The 19,394-nt window shown below is 38.1% G+C and overlaps 1 protein-coding gene across 1 annotated transcript in view; it reads left to right on the forward strand.

Annotated features, from left to right (window-relative positions):
• The window catches only part of AP1AR (adaptor related protein complex 1 associated regulatory protein), a 24,950-nt gene extending 5,622 nt beyond the window's left edge, over positions 1 to 19,328 (forward strand). Inside the window, exons 4-12 of the mRNA XM_009282626.2 lie at positions 5,014 to 5,062; positions 6,694 to 6,720; positions 7,566 to 7,591; positions 8,505 to 8,601; positions 9,383 to 9,481; positions 12,696 to 12,757; positions 13,813 to 13,886; positions 14,832 to 14,960; positions 18,223 to 19,328. Coding sequence (XP_009280901.1) covers positions 5,014 to 5,062; positions 6,694 to 6,720; positions 7,566 to 7,591; positions 8,505 to 8,601; positions 9,383 to 9,481; positions 12,696 to 12,757; positions 13,813 to 13,886; positions 14,832 to 14,960; positions 18,223 to 18,482 — 823 coding nt within the window. The 3' untranslated portion in view covers positions 18,483 to 19,328. The remainder of the gene's footprint in view (positions 1 to 5,013; positions 5,063 to 6,693; positions 6,721 to 7,565; positions 7,592 to 8,504; positions 8,602 to 9,382; positions 9,482 to 12,695; positions 12,758 to 13,812; positions 13,887 to 14,831; positions 14,961 to 18,222) is intronic.
• Positions 19,329 to 19,394: the final 66 nt, after the last annotated feature.

Consider the following 19,394-nt stretch of genomic DNA (forward strand, 5'->3'; position numbering starts at 1 on the left):
GCAAGACGTCGGCACCCTGAGGTGGCTGGCAAGCTCAGAGCGGCAGTGTGTGTGGGGGCGGGGGGGGGGGGAAGTGACAAGGCCGGGGAGCTGTTGCCGTGCCCGGTGTGGGCCCAGCAGGGAGGCGGGGTGGGTCAGTAGGTGAGGTGGACGCCTGCCACCTCACGCGGGGTCGGGGTACACCCGGGTTTTAGGCTGCCCCCTTCGCCCCCTCCCCGCAGCAGCAGGGCGGCTAGATTGAAGAGGGGAGTGAGGAAGGAGAAAACGCGTACCTAGCGTCTGCCTTGACAGCTCGAGCTGGTGAAGTGCCGTCGAAGGGTCGCTGGCCTTGGTGCAGTTCGCACGGTTGACGGTAATAACGCTTCCAGGGATGGCTTAGGCTGCGGGGACATTTTTACTCCTTAGCCCTCTTCCAGGGTTGTTTTTCCAGAAGCAGCAGCTTAGAAAGATTTTTTTTTTTTTTCAGGTCGGTTGCCAAAATCTGTGCAGGCTACTGTGTTTGTGCAAAGATGGAAAAACACCATATTTTCTGGAATGTGATCTTGTGTTCTCTGTGAGTCAGAGGCTGAGGCTCTGTTGGGATAGAGGGTGACTATTATAGAAGATAAGGAGCGAAACGGTCCGAATAAACTATTTATCTTGTAAATGCGTGATCCGGGTTTTGTTCTGCAACAACCAGTTCATGGAAGAACAGTGTACAAACAGGGAAGGATACGTTCCCTGTACAAGAACTTGGTTTTCTTCCATATAGTTACCAGTATTCGATAGCTATTTATCACTTATTTTTCACTGATGTATTACGATTGAAGTCGTTCTAGACAGATATACTGAGCATTTTACATGTTGCACACTCGCGGCCTCTTATTTCACGTCAGCTCGAGCAGGGCAAGTCTGATGTTCTGCTCCTGAAGATCTTTTAGGAATACTTTTCAGAGAAATGGGTGAAGGCGTGTATGGAGGGTACCCGCCTGTATTCTTAGTACCCTCTAGCAGAGGGTGTGAGAACATCTGAAATGCCTTGACAGCGGGCACTTAAGTATCTGTTTCTTGTGCTATACTCTGAGAAAAACAGAATACTTGAAAGGTTCTTGCTTCACATGTGTTTTTTGCTGAGTCTCTGCTCATAGGCTAACACCCCTTTTTTTTAGCAGTCGGGGGTAGTGACAGTAAGTCTCCGGCAACGTGTACTTACCCTGTAAATTATTGCTTTGGTTGTGGCATCTCTTTGGTCTTTTATTTCCCCCCCGACTACTTTTAACTGACTTATGAGCACTGGATAGGAGGCAGAGTCCAAAAAGGCACAAGATTGTCTCGGCTATAACAGCAAATTCTAGATACACGGTTATCTTTTGTCTTTCCCTCTGGTCTAAAGTGACTATTGCCTATATATTTTTGTTGTTGTTGGTTTTTTCCCCCTTGTATTCTTTTTTTCTTGTATGTTTGCAATACTCTGTTCTGCCTATATATTTTTGTTGGTGGTGGTTTTTTCCCCCTTGTATTCTTTTTTCTTGTATGTTTGCAATACTCTGTTACCCTTTTGTGTATTCATTGGTGTTTGCAGCGTCATCTGTTCTAATACTTGGTTTTGGTGCGTGTTTGATTCATGAAGCATCGTTTGTTAGCTTCCTGCCACACGGTCTCATAGTCTCCAACTGGTTTTCAGCAGACGGTTGCTGAAGTTACCGGCTTACTCGCCAGACTTCATCGTGTTTCGGTGCCTTTCATGTAACTACTGGCTTACTGCTTGCTTGGGTTTTAGAATGGCAAATATGAATGCCGAGGCACGGAATTATGAGAAATGCCATTCTCTTAAATGGCAGGGAATTCATGTAGAAGTTTTTATGAGCGTACCCTCAAAGGAGAAATTTTTCTGCCATGATGGTTTAGATACTCATACGTGCATGTATTGCTTCTATTAGTCCAATATCAGACTGTCCTTACCGGTGAAATAAATCTTGCTGTGTGCTGTTGTTATGTTAAACTGTTACGTACGTTTTTCCATAGCCTGTAGTGGAAGTCTTAGAAAAATGAAATGATAGTACAGAAAACAGACTTTTCCAATTCAAGAGGCTGCACGGGTTTGGATTGACTTTTGAAGCCTGAACCTGGAATATTGTATACAGGGATCAGTTTATGAAAAAAAGATCATCAGTGCTACCTCTTGCAGATAGCTGGCACGTGTCTCAGTCATCTTCATTTTCTGGGTGTGCTGGTAGTTTTCAGAACAGTATTGGAGTGTTGAGCAATTCAGGTGTTTTCCTTCCACCGTGTGGTGGGAGGAGCAGGGAATTGTATTAAAAACAAAACTGTAAGGTGTGTTTCATAAATCTTGTAAGTTTGCAAGTTAGATTGCTACCAGATTCTGCAGATTTGGCTACTTCTGGAACAGTATAATGCAATAATGTAGCTTATCAAGTTAATTGTGATTATTTTAATCACTCAGATTCCCCCCCTAAACTGGTGTTTCATTATTCTTAGATGCTCCAAGATTTAACTGTGAGAAATAAACTCTGAATTAAATAATTAAGTATACGGTTCTTAACAAGTGTTTCGATATCCTGCAAGATTATAAGTTGCCTTTGCTTAGAATTGTGCTTAAATCTTGGAGATTTGTGTATGAATTGCTGCAATGATTTTAGAGTTCATGTTGAGCATGCGTAGAGAGATATGAAATACCAAAGCCTTCTTCAGTGTAGTAGAAGTTTAACTTTCTGTAAAAATACAAACTTTCAGTTGGTAATTTGTTGTTGTGGTGTGGTTTTTTGTGGGTTTTTTTGTTTTTTTTTTTTTTTAGGGAATGTCCTTACAATTTGGCTGAAATAGTTTTGCTCAAAGTACTACAAGCTGCAGCCATAATTAGAAGGCAGGTCATAGCTAATTTGTCACTATATTCGACCATAAGTATTCTTCTTTACTCCTAGAGGAGTGTTTAAAAGAAGGCGGGGGGGTGAAGAGGGAGAAGAATAAATATTATTTGTCTCTGTTATTTGTTCGGCTAGTTTGGGAGGGGTTATCATATCATGTAGCAAATTTGGCACAATCCTTTTTGTCACTAGTGTGGAAAAGTAATTTTAACTCATGCCCTGGTTTTAATAGATTAAGTGTTAATTTTTAGTGACTTGTTTTCCACGCTTAATCTGTGTAAGTTGGTTGGGTTTTTTAAAAATAGAAGATGATGATAACGTAAATTTGCATAAAGGAGAATAAAGCATATATATGTACAGAGAGCCGAAAAGTTAGTCTTTATAATAGCTTTTCATCTTTGAAGATTGCTTTACAGCCTCTACAGGTCCTGTGGCCTATTGGCTGAACTGTTTTCTCTAGTACCTAGCAAACCTAAATGTTTCTCAAGTCTATTTTAAAAAATAATGAAACAGTAGAGCTTAAAGGAGAATAGTAAAAGCTGTAAGCATTTTAATAGGTTACTGTTTTATTTCAGTTGAAGTTGTTACATACGGGGGTGAAGTTGAATGGTCTTCCATTTCTGTCCCTAATGACCTCAATTCTCCATAGTTGCTCTGGGATTTAAGGGTTCAAACTCTGGCACGGAATTAGGTCTTCTGTTATCGAGTCCCTGTTCAGCAGGTAGCGGAAAGTGTAGATCTTCCTTGAAGTGTCATTGCTGTGGGGCTATCTGTAATTACATTTAGTAGGCTTGCACTGCATTGTCTTAGTTTTCCATAGGTTCACTGTTCAATTCTTGCAGCTAATCTGACTGCGGCTCATGTGTTTGTAAAGTGGAGCGTAATTTAGGTAGGGCCTGATGCTGTAAACTGGAATTACACTTTTGTTAACAACATAGTCCCGAAACGATTTCCTGTAGCAGTTTTATTAAATTAGATTCTTAATGGTATTGGCTCCTGCACGCCAAAATGTGAAATTACTTTAAGTGTTCATGCCACGTATCCCGTTTATACTTGCGATGTGGTGCATGAATTAAAGTGGCCTTTCGCCTCTGGTTCCATAGCAACGAGTCGATGGGAACAGTTCTTTCGTGGCAGCTCTACACTGTGAGGTACACTGCAACAAGGAAGAAGTGGGTTGTGCAACAAGTTGCCAGGGGAGACGTACCCCGACTGACTTCCAAAGAAAAATACGATGGAGACGAAATTTGATATGATTAAAATAATTCGGGCTTTGGCTGGTGTGTTGCTTTTAGTATAGTAGAAGTAGGTGTTGGCTGCAAGTACAGAACGATCTTCTGTACAAGTATAGAAATGCCTGAGGCCCTGGGTTTACTCCTGACATCAGTCAGCACTTGCAACTGGAAACTCTGGTTTTTAAAACAGTTCGATGAAATGGATGTTGTACTGAAGCACCGGTATACGTTTGAATGTTCTTTTGGATGACAGCCAAACCTCTTTCACTAGGTAAAAAATGTAGTCGGGTAACATTACTGTATTGTTTGTTATAGAGGACAGTGTTAAGATAGTTAAAGAATCAAGGAGGAGACTGATTCCCTGTGTAAAATTACAGACTGTGCGTAAATTTTTGTAGTTGAAAAGCATTGTCTTGATCTCTCTGTAGACATTTTTCTCTGAGGTTCAACCTTCTAGCTGTGCCAAGCTGTCAAAATAAAATGTCTTGTTTAACATTGATGTTGTACAAGATGCTGCGCTAGTAAAGAGTTAAGTGCCGTGATGAGCAACAGTGTTTTCAGAAATTGCCTGGAATAATGTTTTTTGAGAAACATGTATTACAGGTATTGCAGAACACGCTAAATGTCTGTAAATGTCAAGTCCAGGATCCCGATAAGTAATTTCTTCTCACCGGAGGGTGTTTGTCTTTTCTCCAGTTCTGTAGAAGATGTTTACATGCTTTTGCCTTGTTCTGCTTTGGTAGCGATGCAGAGCACAGGTTAACAAGTAAATGTTTTGAATACATGAAGATTTTTATGTTTATTTTATACTTACTTCACATGTTTCAAAAGCTATTGAAAATTATCAGGCTCGTTTTCCTTCTGCTGTGAATCGAAGACTATTCCGTAGTGTAACTGTAGACTTATTTTTCCAGATCCAAGTATTTTAGAACATGTTCAACAGGAGAACACTTCACTATAGAGGTGAGTGCTTACATTTCTAGTGATTAAAAAAAAAAAAAAAATGGGAAAAGCTGAATTCTAGCAATGCCTTTAACACTTTTTGCGGTTTATGTACACTGAAATACTCGGGGTTATTCCAGACCAAATCGATGCTGCACTGGGTGGCGAGATAGTGGTTCTTATAGCACCTCAGAACATTAATACTTCTCTTCTTTCCAAATGATAGATTGGAGTGACATGATGTATCTGTTGTGATCTGATACTCAGCACCAGAGCATTCTAAAGTCTGCCTATTGCATCTCTCATCACTTTTGTGTTGGGAGTGATTTTTCTTTTCTGCTTGTATAAGTGCGGGATATTTAGTTCTGGATGGCAGGATCATGAATATGATTCTACAAAAAGCTAGAATCTGATGAAGTTACTTTATAGTTAGTTGCATTCGTAGTCCGCTTTGTTCGCTACAGAGGTCCTTTCTCGGCCACCGAATGTCACCCCTTTTTGCCAAGGGTAGCGTAAAGTTAATTTGTGTAAGCTGAGATTCTCAGAATAACCTGGTTTACTTTCCCTGAGTGTTCCTTATGGTCTAAAAGTCCTAGACCTTTCAGGTTGCCCCCATTACTGAGAGTAACATTAATAACTGTAATCACCGCTTTGGCTTTCAAGAGCCGGGGCAGACGTATATGGTGGGGGAAATCCGTTTTAGCGCACAACTTCCATTTGCGAGAGAGTGTTCCTGAAGCAGAAATCTGATAGGGAAAAGAAGGTGCTGTCTTCCTCCCAAATTGTGTTTCATATTCTGCTTACAGCAATTAGTCAGTGTACAGGTCAATAAGGAGTCTTGCTGTAGGTACTGGCCTCCATGTTTGATGTATTGATCACATGTAAGATTACTATACTGAAAATAGTACGGAGAATTTCCATTTGCTTTGTTTTTATGTGATAGTTGAATTTCTGCTGGACGAGTTTGTGCAGCTTAGAATGCTTGGTGTATTCTTGCCCGGTTTGGGCTTTTTTTGGCTTCCTATCATTAAGCATTACATTACCTTTATTGACCTTTAGTTTCTTTTGTGCGAAGCTGGGAGGGGGGTTGTTGTTGCTTGTTTTTTTGGGAATTCTGGGTAGAAAGTAACTGTACATTTTCTGTAAATTAAATACATGTTCAAATACTTTTTGATAAGCATCACAGTTGCCACGTGAGGTGGAGGTTACGTGCACTCTACCCCTTATCTTCTGGATTTTTAATTGCGTGGGTGCTTTGGTCAGAGCCATACCATTCCTTCCACTGCTTGTATTATAATGCTTTGGATACACAGAATTATTAGCAATCTTAGAAGCTAATGAGATTTCATTTTTATCAGGGCCCTCACGTAAGTTGTAGCGAATTACATGAATGTTTTTTAATGTTGACTCTTCTCCTTTTAGGAGAACGTAATGTTTAAGGAAAGAAACGTTGGCAAGAAGATAGGTCCTACTCTAAAAGTAATGCTTTCTCTGAAAGTAGGGGCTTTCATAAATGGTATTGCAGTCCCACTGTTATCATTGGAGTAGTGTTTTTACAAGACAGATTAAATATGTAATCATATTTGCTGTATGTGTTTAGTGACTTGTTACATTGAATTGTAAAGATGGTTTACTTCTTTTTCTCTCTGCAGTTTGAGAACCTAGTGGAAAGTGATGAGGTAGGTACCTGGATCATAATGTGAAACCTGCTAGTACAACCCTTAAAAATGGTTCCAAGATCTGTATCTTCTTCCCACTTCATGCTATGTTGTAGACTTAAATTGCAGGTGGGTTTTTTTTTCACTTTGAGTTTTGCTTGCTATAGGAATGAATACTTAACACTTTGGGAGAGATGAAGACCTAAAAGAAGAGAAAACTCGTTGGGGGGGTATGGGAAGTAACCCTTTCAGTAAGAGAGCACTGTGGACATTAGGAAGGCGAAAAGAAAAGATAAAAGGGGGGGGGGAAGGGAGGGGAAGACTTGAAGGAGAATTTGCTCCTGGTATAACTCTTGTATAAGACTCAGCACATGCTCTCTATCTGAGAACATAAATGGACCTGGGTTGCTTTGGTAAGGAAAGTTTTGGGAGTGCTCTGTCTTTACAGTTATGGGTGAACTGGCTGAACAGTACTTCAGAAAAATAGAAGTTGGCCTTAAAACTTTGCTCTTATAAATTTAATACAGCTTGATAACGGGTGGGACACACACCACGTTTTCAACACCCTGCCCTGTATTTAAAAACATGAAGACTAATAGTTTGGTTCCTGAAATACACCACCGGAATATTTGTTTTCAGTTGGAAAGACTTACTTGTTTTACTCAGTGAGCCACTTCAGTTGAGTGCATGACAAGATTTCTTTTTTTTTTTAAATTCCAGAATAAAACAGGGGATTTTCCCCCCCCCAATTGTAAAACCAACATATGGGAGAAACTATGATTTCATGCTGGTTTTTTTCCCATCTTAAAATTGATTGATTGATGGATTCTCAAAAACTCAGACTTTTTTTTTTTTTTTTAAAACAGGGAGAAAGCCCAGGAAGCAGTCACAGGTAAGACTTAGAGATTCAGGACCTCTCCTTCCCTCTGCTCTCCCACTGTGACTATTAAATTTTTCAGAGTTCCTGTCAAAACCCTTTCTGTCTTTTTAGTTGTCTGATACATGGAAAGAATACATGTCAGACTAACCTTAATGCTTAACCACGTCAAAACAGTTCAGATGATAATGCATCATGCAAAAACTGTGTAAGACAGTTAAAACAGTATGTTGCAAAGAGAATCTTTATTCTTGTTCCCAGGGTCTGCATTTAAAGTTATACGGGTGTTAGTGCTACAACTCCAGTGAATTTTTTTGTGAGCATGTTAATATTTATGTAAGCAGTAGAAACTTAGAGGTCTGCTCTGTAGGAAGCATATGAAGGCACCAAAGTGTATGGTTTGGTTGTCTAATTCTAGACATTTTGTAGTATTTAAGTTTGATAGTTCCCAAAATGTTGTTCCCTGTCAATGGTCCTAAAGAAGCGATATAGCAAACATTAGAATTATGATAATGCTTTTCCGCTTGTTTGTCAGATACATACAAGTAGGCATAAAGTAGGCAACAGATGAAAGGGGAACAATTTACAATTAGGGGACCAAAACAAGTAAGAAAAAAAAGTGAGATTTACACCGCGATGATATTAACCATTCTATTGGAGCAGTTCTGTTAGCAAACAATGTTTTGAAAATACGCTTTCTGTAAAGATACAAAAAATGCTTTGCAAGAGTAAGGAGAGACAGCATTGTCTTGAGTAAGCTGGAACTTTGGAACTCTGTTCCCAGGAGGAGCAGGCCAAAAGCACAGCTTGTTGAATTTGCGTTGAAGGACAAGTCAAGAAAGACCGTATGGATGTGTTTAAGTGCAACTTAGGGTTGTCATGCGTAAACAGTAGATGGAGTCTTTTTGTGTTTCTCCCGTGCTTTTAGACCTCTGACTGAGGAAGAAATTGCTGACTTGAAAGACAGACATTACGATTCCATTGCTGAAAAGCAGAGAGTTGTTGATATGAAACTTCAGTCAGAGGTAAGCAGTTATGACGACTAGTATGGTACGGGTAGTTTTTCTTTTAAAGTAGTTAAGATCAACCATGAACACGAGGAGATTCCATTCGCATGAACGAAACAATTGGGTTTTGTTCATCACTTGGTATTTTTTAGTCTACAAGATACGCAAAGAGATTGCTGCACAACTAAGTTTGCATCAGAGAGAGCTTTTTTTTTTTAATGGCCTCTTAGCTGAAAAATTGAATAGGCTGGCTGTCTTGACCGAGCTCTGTTAAATTTGAACTTTTTTTTTTACGAAAGGCAAAATGGGGAGTATACTTGATTCAACTTTTTTGTGCTCACTTTTTTCCAGAGCTTTTCTTAAGGGGGGGAAAAAAAACCCCATAATTTGTCATTTTGTTGTAGTGTGTTGCAGCAATTAATGGAATATGGTGCGGAATACAACGTAGAAATCGAGAATGATTTTTAATAAAGTACCAATGAAACATGCAACTGCAAAGACTTAAATCTTTCACGGTGCAGTTCATAATAAGACGCAACATGCATTTACAGCAATTCACTAGTAATGATGTTTATTCAGTAGGGTCATGTTTAGTTATCTAAATTTCTTGGGATGTTTGGTGGGGGGGAAGCCATTAGATTCAGTTAATGAAGAAAAATGTTTTAGCTATAGTCAATTTTACTTTATTTTTTTTATTTTCTGGTAGCTCTTCTTTTGTTTTATTGAACTTATGGCTTTATTCATAGGAAGATAGATAGGTTCTGCTTTTGTTAACCATTACTATTTTGTTCATATACAGTTAGCCTTACAAGAGGAGAAGTTAAGAATAGAAGAGGAGGCTTTATATGCTGCACAACGTGAAGCAGCCAGGGCAGCAAAGCAGAAAAAGCTCTTGGAGGTGAGGGGAAAAAGACCCCAATATATATCAGAGCTTCTGTTCTGTTTCTATGTATGCGGACTTTCTTAATATCCTTTACATCTCAGGAAACGTAATGAGGAAATTGCTTTGGCTTGTAAATTCCAGTAGAGAAAGAAATACACGATTTAGAAAGTACAGCTGACTGGAACAGCTGAAAATGATCAGAATTGTTTGTAACGGCTTATGTTGCAGAGTATAGATTTTGAATGAGATGTACGATTTTTAATCTATAATTAGCTTAACAGACTTCTTGCATTATATAGAAGTTACTGATCTTTAATGTAAAGTGATCTGTAATGGTTTTCTAGTAAAAAACCCTGAAATTGAGAACATATTATGACATCATTTAGACTTGTAAAATGTACTTTATATATTTGTGCACTTAATTGTTCCTTATCTCTGTGGTTTGTGTTAACATGGGGATAGGTGTTTCCAAGTCATCTGAACTTACTGTTGACCCTGCTTTGAGCAGGAGGTTGGACCAGATGACCTCCTGAGGTCCCTTCCAACCCGAGTTGTTCTATCACTTTGTGATTTGTATGTGTAGTAGCCAAAGTCCAGCAATGACTTAACAAGTAGTCTTTATTTAATATATCTGTGCCTACTTTCAGATGTCTGGTGTCCATGCTTTTGGAGCTTGGTCAAGCAAAACAAAAGCCACGTTATGTTTTCCTGCGTTTTTGAAAACAGATGCTGTTCTGTATCCCCATAGCATTTATTACTGATGGTTTTCATGTTGCAGTTCAAAGTGTTACATATTATCAGTGCATTTACTATTTTTGCCATCTTAATAAGCTGCTAAAGTATGTGTTCTCACGCAAATTTCAGGTTGCCGGAAATACTTATGTTAAAAAGAACATTTTCACTTTTCGCTATCTGTTCATCTATAATGTGTATGGCTGCAGTTGTAGCATGTTCAAGGAAGCGGTCCACTAGGCATGTGATACGTGTTCAGTTAGAAGTAGATTTTCAAAAGTTCACATTTAGATTAATTGAAAAAGTCTGAAATCTACAAAAGGTATAGGGGAGATGTGTAACCCCAGTGTATTGTCTGTATTGAAAAGCGAGTGAATTGAAAATTGTTATTTCCAGACTGATAGTGATGACTGAGTTTTCATCTAATATTTATGTTGCTAAGTATAGGTCTCATTTCACATTTCTCTTTCTATCCTCTTGTCATTTGGTATGGGAGGGTTAATTCTTTCTGACCTCTTTTTGCCTGCCTCTTTTTTTTTTTTTAATGCTTTTGGTCTATATAAAGTCAGCGAAAGTAGATCGTTATATGGCTTTAACTGGTTTTTGTAGAAGTTCTGTGCAAGCAATGCTATTTTTCTTGTCTTTCAGTATTTTTAATAGGCACCTCTTTTAGTCAGGACCTAAGATAGAACGCATTATAGAGATTTTAATTTTTTCCTCGCATAAAATTAGTACCACTTATCTCTCTTTACAAACAACACCCCCCCAAAACCCATAAGGATTATAAGGATTTCTGAGGAAGCATTTTTTTATAGATACGCATCAAGCATTTAACCTTTCTAAATAAAGTAGAAGCCATTTTTGAATACGTAACTCATCTCTTTGCTGTTTGTGGGCAGAAGCCTTCTAAATGAGAAAAGGGCTTTTTCACTGGAAGTATGGCATCCCTTTAAAACTAATTTGGCTTGCTCATGTTGCCCTACTAAATTGTCAGGAGCATTTTAATATATATGTATCCTGGAACTTCCAGTGCTGGATATTTGTATGTGACCTGGCAAAATGGGTAGATAATTTCAATTGGATATTATGTGGGTATATGAATCGTGAAAGAAATTTGTTGCATATGTCAGTAATTTATTTTTACAGACTTGTTAACTATGTTGGTGCCAAATTCCTGTCTCTTTCTCCCTGCGTACTTAAGTCGTCTCACCTATAACCACCTTTATGTGATATTTCTACTTCTGCTACGCTTCCCATTTCCTTACTGGTTTCAGTCTGCTTATTCTGATACTTATTTAAATACCCGAGGTGGAAAGTGTGCCAAGAAACAAAGCCATCGTCGTTTTGGGATTGAAAAATACTAGCTGATCCAATGCAGTTATCTCACGAGACTATTTACCCAGCGAAGAGCAATTCTTAGATGAAGTATAAGTTGCCATAAAAAATTCTGGTTTATTTACCCCTGCTTATCTTTTGCAGGGACAGATCCATTAAGGCTGAGAATAGATTTTTTTTTTCCCAGAAAATACAGTAACTGGATACAACAGACTTGTCTCTAAAACTAGCTCGTTCATTTTTGTTTTAGTCTTTGTCATAATCAGTGAACAATTACTGCTTCATAACTGATTTACCTTTAATCACATAGCTGATGTGCCCAGTTTTTATGCTCTCATTTTTTCAAGGCAGAGAAAAGAAACTTGAGAGAACTTAAGTTGTTTAAACCCTAAAACTTAAGCAGAACCCTACTTCATGACATCTGTTGTTCCTCTTGTAACTACAAAATAAGTGCATTTATGGCTTGTGTCATGCATTTTGACATGCTTCTTTTTTTTGCCTGGCGATACTGTGAAAGCTTTCTACCTTAAGAGTGTAGAGGTATTAATACTTTTGGCTCAGAAAGGCAACAAAGCTATTATTAATATAAATGAAGCACTTAATGCTGTTACAGACAACCAGAGGAGATGGCAGTATTGCTTTGTGCAGGGATAAAAGGACCTGTAGGAAACGTTTCTTTTTAAATGGTAGGCTGACTGTTCTTGCGCACAGAGCAAAACAAATCAAACGTAACCCAGGTGTTAGTTGTGCGTTGAAAAAAACTGTGGCTTAAGAAGAGAAGACAATAGAGAAGAGGACAGATGTAATCATGAATGAGGTGGTGTTCACATGTTTCTAGACAAATTGATGCTTTTTTTTTTTGGGGGGGGTGCATGAAATAGGTTAAAATGTTGAGAGCTCTATTCACAAAGCTACCTTCTTTTAAATGGAGAGTTTTCTGAGATTGAAAACGATACCACTTGCATGTAACAGTCCCTTCATACCATAAAATTTGATCTTTATTTGAATGAAAGTCAGTCTTTTCTTGAGTTGTACTTAGACTGCTCCAAGGACCGGGACAGTGCTCCTTCTAATGTCGCAGTTAAGGGAATGCTTAGTGTATTGAGTAGATTACTCTGAGCGATTGCATTCAGCTTTTTCAATAATTTACTTCTTTCGATAGCAACGTAGACAGCAAAGGATAACACAGAGAGCGCATGCTGTTAATAATGGAGAATATCAGAGGTAAGATACAAAATTTTATTAATGGTAATCGAGAACCATGACTGTTTTTACTCCTGTTTCCTCATCTCCCCCTTATCAAAAAAAAAACAAACCCAAAAACAAACTTCACATGTTTTCCAAACTTTACACACGCAGCATTTCTAAGTCAGAGTTGTTTTCATTCACTGCAGTTTTCTTCACACCAAATAGTTACTGAATGGAAACGGGTTACCATTAATCTGCAAAACTAGAGGGTAGATTGCATTCGTTCTGGTTTTCACTGTAGTTATTAGACTGATGCATACAAAATTGGACCTACTCCCAGCTACTAATACACCCCCCCCAGTGTTTTATATTAAAAAGGCGTTTATATGTAAAATCTCAGCTAATATAAAAATATTTTTATTATGCAGAACCCTGTTTGAAATGCCCAATAAAAATACACACTAACCAAGTGGGGAATTGAATGGTTTATATAGTCTGCCTGTTTCTTCATTAATATTACTCATTTATTTCTCTTCACTCCCACCTTCTGTGTTCAGTGTTGGGGGGGGGTGGGAACCCCCTAAAGAAATTTACTGTGGTACGGTATTTGAGTTTAGAAAAAGCTCTAAAATCAAACACCTGTTTTGAATAGAAGAGAAGGGGGATAGGAGGAATTTTCAGTTAGGGAGGTACAGTTAGAAAAGGAGCTGTGAAAACTGAGGTTTTATGGAATGAGTAGGAGCTACCCAGATTTTGGAAACAATAGCAGGATTTGAATTCATTAGTTAAAAAAGGAGTTGAAAATTAAGGAGGCATTATCTAAAGTGACAAAGGATGAGAGGGGAAGAGTTGTTCTGTGACAGAAGTTAATTCATTTTAAACTGAATACTACTAAAAATTGAGCAGAAGCTCAGACTGGGAGAGGATGTGAGGAGTAGGAATGGAAAGGCATTTTGTAGATCATCTCAAAAGATTTTAGTTTAAGGTGTATGTGCTTTGTAGCATAGAACTGGGGGCATGTGGATTAACATCTCCTATGGCATTCCTAGAGGTTTATAAAGCTAAAAACAATACATGCCTTGTTCTTACAGCTCTGTGGCAGAGGAAGATCTTGATTCTTTCTTAAGAAATACAAAATTCCAGTATGAAGCTTTTCGAAGTAGTAGTAAGTCTTCCTTTTCTTATGCATGTCTTTAAATATTAAGTGACTGAGGAGCACAGAGTGCTATTTCTTTTTCTAGATAAACATAATTTATTTATATTTTTATATACACACATGTATAAAATATCTGTACATACATCTGTATAAAAAAATCTGATGGAAACTTATCTTCCCCTCTAATCCCTGACGCTTCAAGTGTTTGAAAAACACAGCGTATACAACTTGTGCTACAGCCATTCTAGTTCTCAAAAGCAAATTCTGTAAGCAAACAAGTCCTGTGCATGGATTTTATTTTACTAAGGCTTTCCAATCATCTTTGTGGAGGCAACATCAATGCCGTGAACTTTTCTTGTAAAACCTAACTGTGTGTTAAAGATGCAAATATGTGTGTGTATAGCTTTTTTTAATCATCTCTTAGCAAAATAATTAGAATCATACTAATGGTTAATTTTTTTCTAATGAAGCGCAGGAGAGGATCTGGCTGCCTGCATTTAAAAATTCCACTAACAATTTAGAGGGGAACAATTTTATAAACTTAAATCCGTAAGTTTTGATGACAGTACGTGATAGTCACTTAGAAGTTGGAGGACTGATGCTAATTCTTGGGAAACACTGCCTGTAGTTTGTGGGGTTTTTTTTTGGGGGGGAGGGTGGTGGTGGTGTTTTTTGAGTTTTTTGCAAGTCTTCACACAAGTCTAGCTTACTAAATTCCTCTATAGTTCTAATTAGACAGTACTGCTAAATGTCCTCTTGTAATATCTTAGTGATGTTGACTATTAAAAAGCTACTGTATACTCTTTGAAGTGATGGGCGAAGTGCTTTTTCAAATGTTCCTGAGGTTTAAAGGCCACGAAGCACAACAAAAACTTTCTTGGAAAGTTTAGTTTTGCATATTGAACCTCAAATTCAAGTATGTTTACACATTAAAAATATTTTTTTTTTATATAGGACTTTCATCTGATGCTACAGTGCTGACGCCCAACACAGAGAGCAGTTGTGACTTAATGACCAAAACAAAATCGACGAGCGGAAATGATGACAGCACTTCGTTAGATTTAGAGTGGGAAGATGAAGAAGGTATTTATTCTGCCATTCAGTTTCTTTCTGAACTTACAAGTTAAAAATGCTGGCAGTTTAAACCATGTTGATTGTAAATTTGTCGTTTTCAAAAGGGAAGGTGATTTAAAAATTCTGATGGAATTTCTGTCCAGTGGGTAATGATCAAACTGTAAATTATTTTTACCTAGAAAATTGCTTATTTTGATAAATGTGGTTATCTGTCTGATAAATTAATTTCTTTGGATCCTTCAGTAAATGTCTTTTCCTGCATTTTGTGGAACTGACTTGTAAACTCACAACAAAACTAATGGTTAAGAAATGCTGCCCTCTTGTGAGCCAGGAGCAGAAGGACAGCTTGTTCTTTGTTTCAAAATCTGGAAGTTGGTCAGGAGTCTCTGACTGAAGTATTTCGGGAGGCATTGCTTCTTTAAACCCTAATTACTTTTATTGTAACCTCTACTGGAGACGTAGGTCTGCATTCCAGGTGAGTATCCCAACTATCTTAATTGCTGCTGCTGTTTGCTCTAGATCTTTTCTGTTCTTTTTAGTAAATCTGCAAAAGCTATTGTCTTTGTTTCAAAGTTAATCCAAGATTTTGAGATCTTGACTCTTAAAAAGCTCACCAAAAATAAGCTAGGATTTCTTTTAGCCAACTCATAGCACTTTTTTTTTTTGCTTTAATAGACTGTTTTTTGACAATCTGTGTGTAGTTTAAGTGTTTAGCACTATCAAGAGCACTAAAACGTCTAGTACAGAAACCTGTTTTGAAAGACTTAACTTTCACATATTTACCCAGAAATACTCAGCATCTTTTTTTAGCTAGTGTGTGCAAGAGCTATTAGCTTTCTAGAAGAACCGAAGCTAGGGCAGGATGATGTATGTTGAAGTACACTGGGTTTTACACTGAGACTAATTAGCACCAGTGCAGAAACAGTGTTCTGGGTCTGCACCGTGCTTAAGAAATGGGAAAATTGCTTTCTTTGCCTTTTTTTTTTTTTTTTTACAGATTGAGTTTTCCTCCCACTCTTAGATGTTAGCTTAATGTAATATCTATCTAAATAACTATTGAAAACCAGATGAGAGCAAGATTCAGTCTTTACCAGGCATACCTGCACGCAAAATTATCTTGTTCATTTGACTGGTTGAGGGTCTTGTTGCATGCGGGCTTGTGTTATCCTTGCTGTTGGGAAATCTAATTCTGTGTATAGAGTTAACAATCTGCAATGTTTGCTATTCGTTGTTCTGTTATCACTGTTACACTGACTTAGCCGTAAGTATTCATCTGGTTTTGAGGTAACTAAATAGTAAGTGCAGAGAAGTGCCAAAAACTGCCTAAAAACAGAGAACAAAATTACTGCGTAGTTCCGTTTTTCTGATTCCTACTAGCCTGTGTTCTACAAAGGGGAATAATTTTTAAGAGTTGGTCACTGAGATGGCAGCGCATCTCTTCTCCCTAGTAACCTCAAATCTTGAGCGGGAGAGGTGGTAAGAGAACCTACGGGAGATTGCTTATGCTTGAGAACATAACTTGTTTTCATGGCTGCCAAGGAAGGAATGTGGTCATTTGGAAGAAGTACTAGTGAGCATTGCAAGGACTTCGAGTAGTTTTTAGCACGTTCTTGGTAGGTCTGGCCCAACTGAAGTGTATTAAAACCATCTCCCTGAAGGGGTTGACTGCTTGCTCGGGATAAGAGGTTTAGTTAGTGTGTGTGCTGTCAAAATATACTAGGGAGACTGAACAACCCCAAAAAAGTAAGCGTGTGTGGGGGGTTTAGTGATCTGGGATATTAATTTATGGTCTAGTCACAGATTTTTACTGTTAGTAGGCAAAGCTGCACGGGGGCTGAACCCAAAGTAGAGAAGAACCGGTGTTTTGAAAGGGTTATTAGCCTTTTAAAAAACAACAACTAAGAATAGTAACAAAAGATGACATTGCTTGACTGAAAGGTTGCCAAATGAGGAGGTTCTTACCAGGGAATGCCTAGATCCTGAACTAGGCGTGATTATCTACTCCTCATGGTAGCGGATAATCACTACGTAATGGTAGTACTGAAATGGGATTGTGGATCGGAGCTGTCTGAGCACAGCAGATGCATAGTTTGTGCCCTGCAGTGTTGTAGTTTATAAAGAGTATTATACAGAAAGACAAAGGGCGTGAGGAGAAAATGGAAACGGTAACTGTCCTGGATCAAATACAGATTTTTGAGACGGTGGATTCTGTTTTCATTCTTTGGTGTCATGTACAGATAACAGACAAGGAACTTGTAGTACTAATGTTATATTGGTATTTTCGGCAGTGTGTCTTGAGATGGAGAACAGCTTCAGTGAGCCATTGGTACCAAAGGAATAATCGAGTTGAAAATAGCTATGTTTTGAAAGACCCGTGAACCATTTAACATAAAATCTATCATTTGAGTCTGATGAAGGGAAAAATTTACCTCTCATATTCCCCCCTCCCCGCCCTGTGGCTCTCTCCCCCCGCCAAGAGTTGTGTGTTTCACTTGCAGTATGTAACTTTTTAATTATAATTAATTAGTTAGATAGTTACTCCAAATTTAAAAGGGGAGTTTATTTAGGAATGTACGAGGAGTCCAGTGAGTAAGAAAAGTATCGTAAATCCTCTCCTTTCTCCATTCCAGTGGTGTGGGAGGGTTTTGATACACCGTGAGCAAGTCTGTAATTACTGATAAAATAAATAGCATCTCTGATGTCTTTGTGCAGTTTTCTGACCAATGTTTTTCCTTATTTTGTGTGAAATTAAATATACCTTTTCAGACAAACTGAAGACCTTTCCTAGACAAATGCACCCAGTATCTATCTAAATTTTAGCAGCTGTTTAAAATGTTTCACGTGATGATGTTTCATCTGTTTGTCAGTAAGTTGTGGGAGTATTAGAGGATTCCCCAGACATTTAGCTTTTCTGGAAATGGCACAGAACCTAAAATCTTCTAGTATTTACATGCTCGTAATGTAGGGCAGCGGGCTGCGTATATAGGAGAAATAAACAGTGCTAGTGAGTTGTTTCACTATGTTGTCTGTCTTCTGTAAAACAACGTCACTGGCTGTTGTGTTCATTTGGGCCCAAATTGACTGCAAACTATGGATTTAATGTGAACACCACCACCAGGAAAAATATGGTGATGCTTGGGAGTGTATCTTGGGAGATACCAGAGTCTGGATCTCTAGAGGATTCTCGTTGTTTCTTCCAATGTTCTAATGCAAACATAAAGGTCCTTCCCTCAAAATTACGTCTTTCTCATAAAGATGTCTTAAATCGCAGGCATGAACAGAATGATTCCAATGAGAGAACGCTCCAAAACAGAAGAAGATATACTCCGGGCGGCACTGAAATTTAATAGCAAGAAGACGGGAAGTAATCCAGCTTCAGCCTCTGACGATTCTAATGGATTGGAGTGGGAGAATGACTTTGTTAGTGCTGAAATGGATGATAATGGCAATTCAGAATATGCTGGATTTGTAAATCCTGTATTAGATTTGTCTGCATCAGATGTAAGGATATCTGATCGTCAAGACAGATAGTGAAACTGCGTGGCCCTTGTTTATGACCAAATAAGATGAAAAGTGAAATAGAATGTACAAAACCAATTTGCTCTTTTATAACATGGTTCCCTTTTTCTTACAAATTGATCAGCAAGGAATGGGAATGACTTGCTATCTGAATTAATTCAGAATTAAGTGCAATTTTATCATCTACCTTCTAAACTTTTATGAAAACTGGGATGATTCTATTGTGTATATTTCTGGATATCTGGATTTAATATAAAATTATCTGCACTAATTTAAGCTTCATAGCTTGACATATCTATATTTTAACTAGCCTTTTTTTCTGGATGATGTTTCTACTGATTTTGTTTTTAAAATTCGTCATTGGCCTCACATCTCAGAAACAGTCTTACATAATTTATCTAATACTTGAATATAGAAAAATAATTTTAAAAAATGTTTATTTCCAATACGTGCTTTTTGACTTGTTCTTAGCTATTTAGAGGGTGTACTTAGCCGGCTTCAAAGCAAAGTTCACACATGGTAAACTGCAGTTTTTCCCTGTCTAGCTTATAGTCTTCCTAGTCTTGCGTTGTCCTCTTTCCATTTATTTTATTTTCTTATTACTTTATGCTAAGCACAGTTAACCTCAATAAACATAGTATAAATCATCAGGTTAGGTAAGATATTGTCTTGTATAATATGCCAGACTTAGTGTGTGCTAGATAGAAAAACAACTATAAAAATTCTTTATGCGTCAAACCGGAAACTTTACCCGGTATCTAGTGGAGAACTGGGAGGACCAAAGTCTTGATTTCCCCGCCCACCCCCGAACAGACCAACATCTGTTACTACATGGTCCTTAAAATTCATAGGCTCATGGAACGGTTTGGGTTGGAAGGGACCTTAAAGATCCTCTAGTTCCAACCCCCCTGCCGTGGGCAGAGA

The sequence above is a fragment of the Aptenodytes forsteri genome, unplaced genomic scaffold, assembly GCF_000699145.1.
Source record: "Aptenodytes forsteri isolate BGI_AS27 unplaced genomic scaffold, ASM69914v1 Scaffold326, whole genome shotgun sequence".
NCBI lineage: Eukaryota > Metazoa > Chordata > Aves > Sphenisciformes > Spheniscidae > Aptenodytes > Aptenodytes forsteri.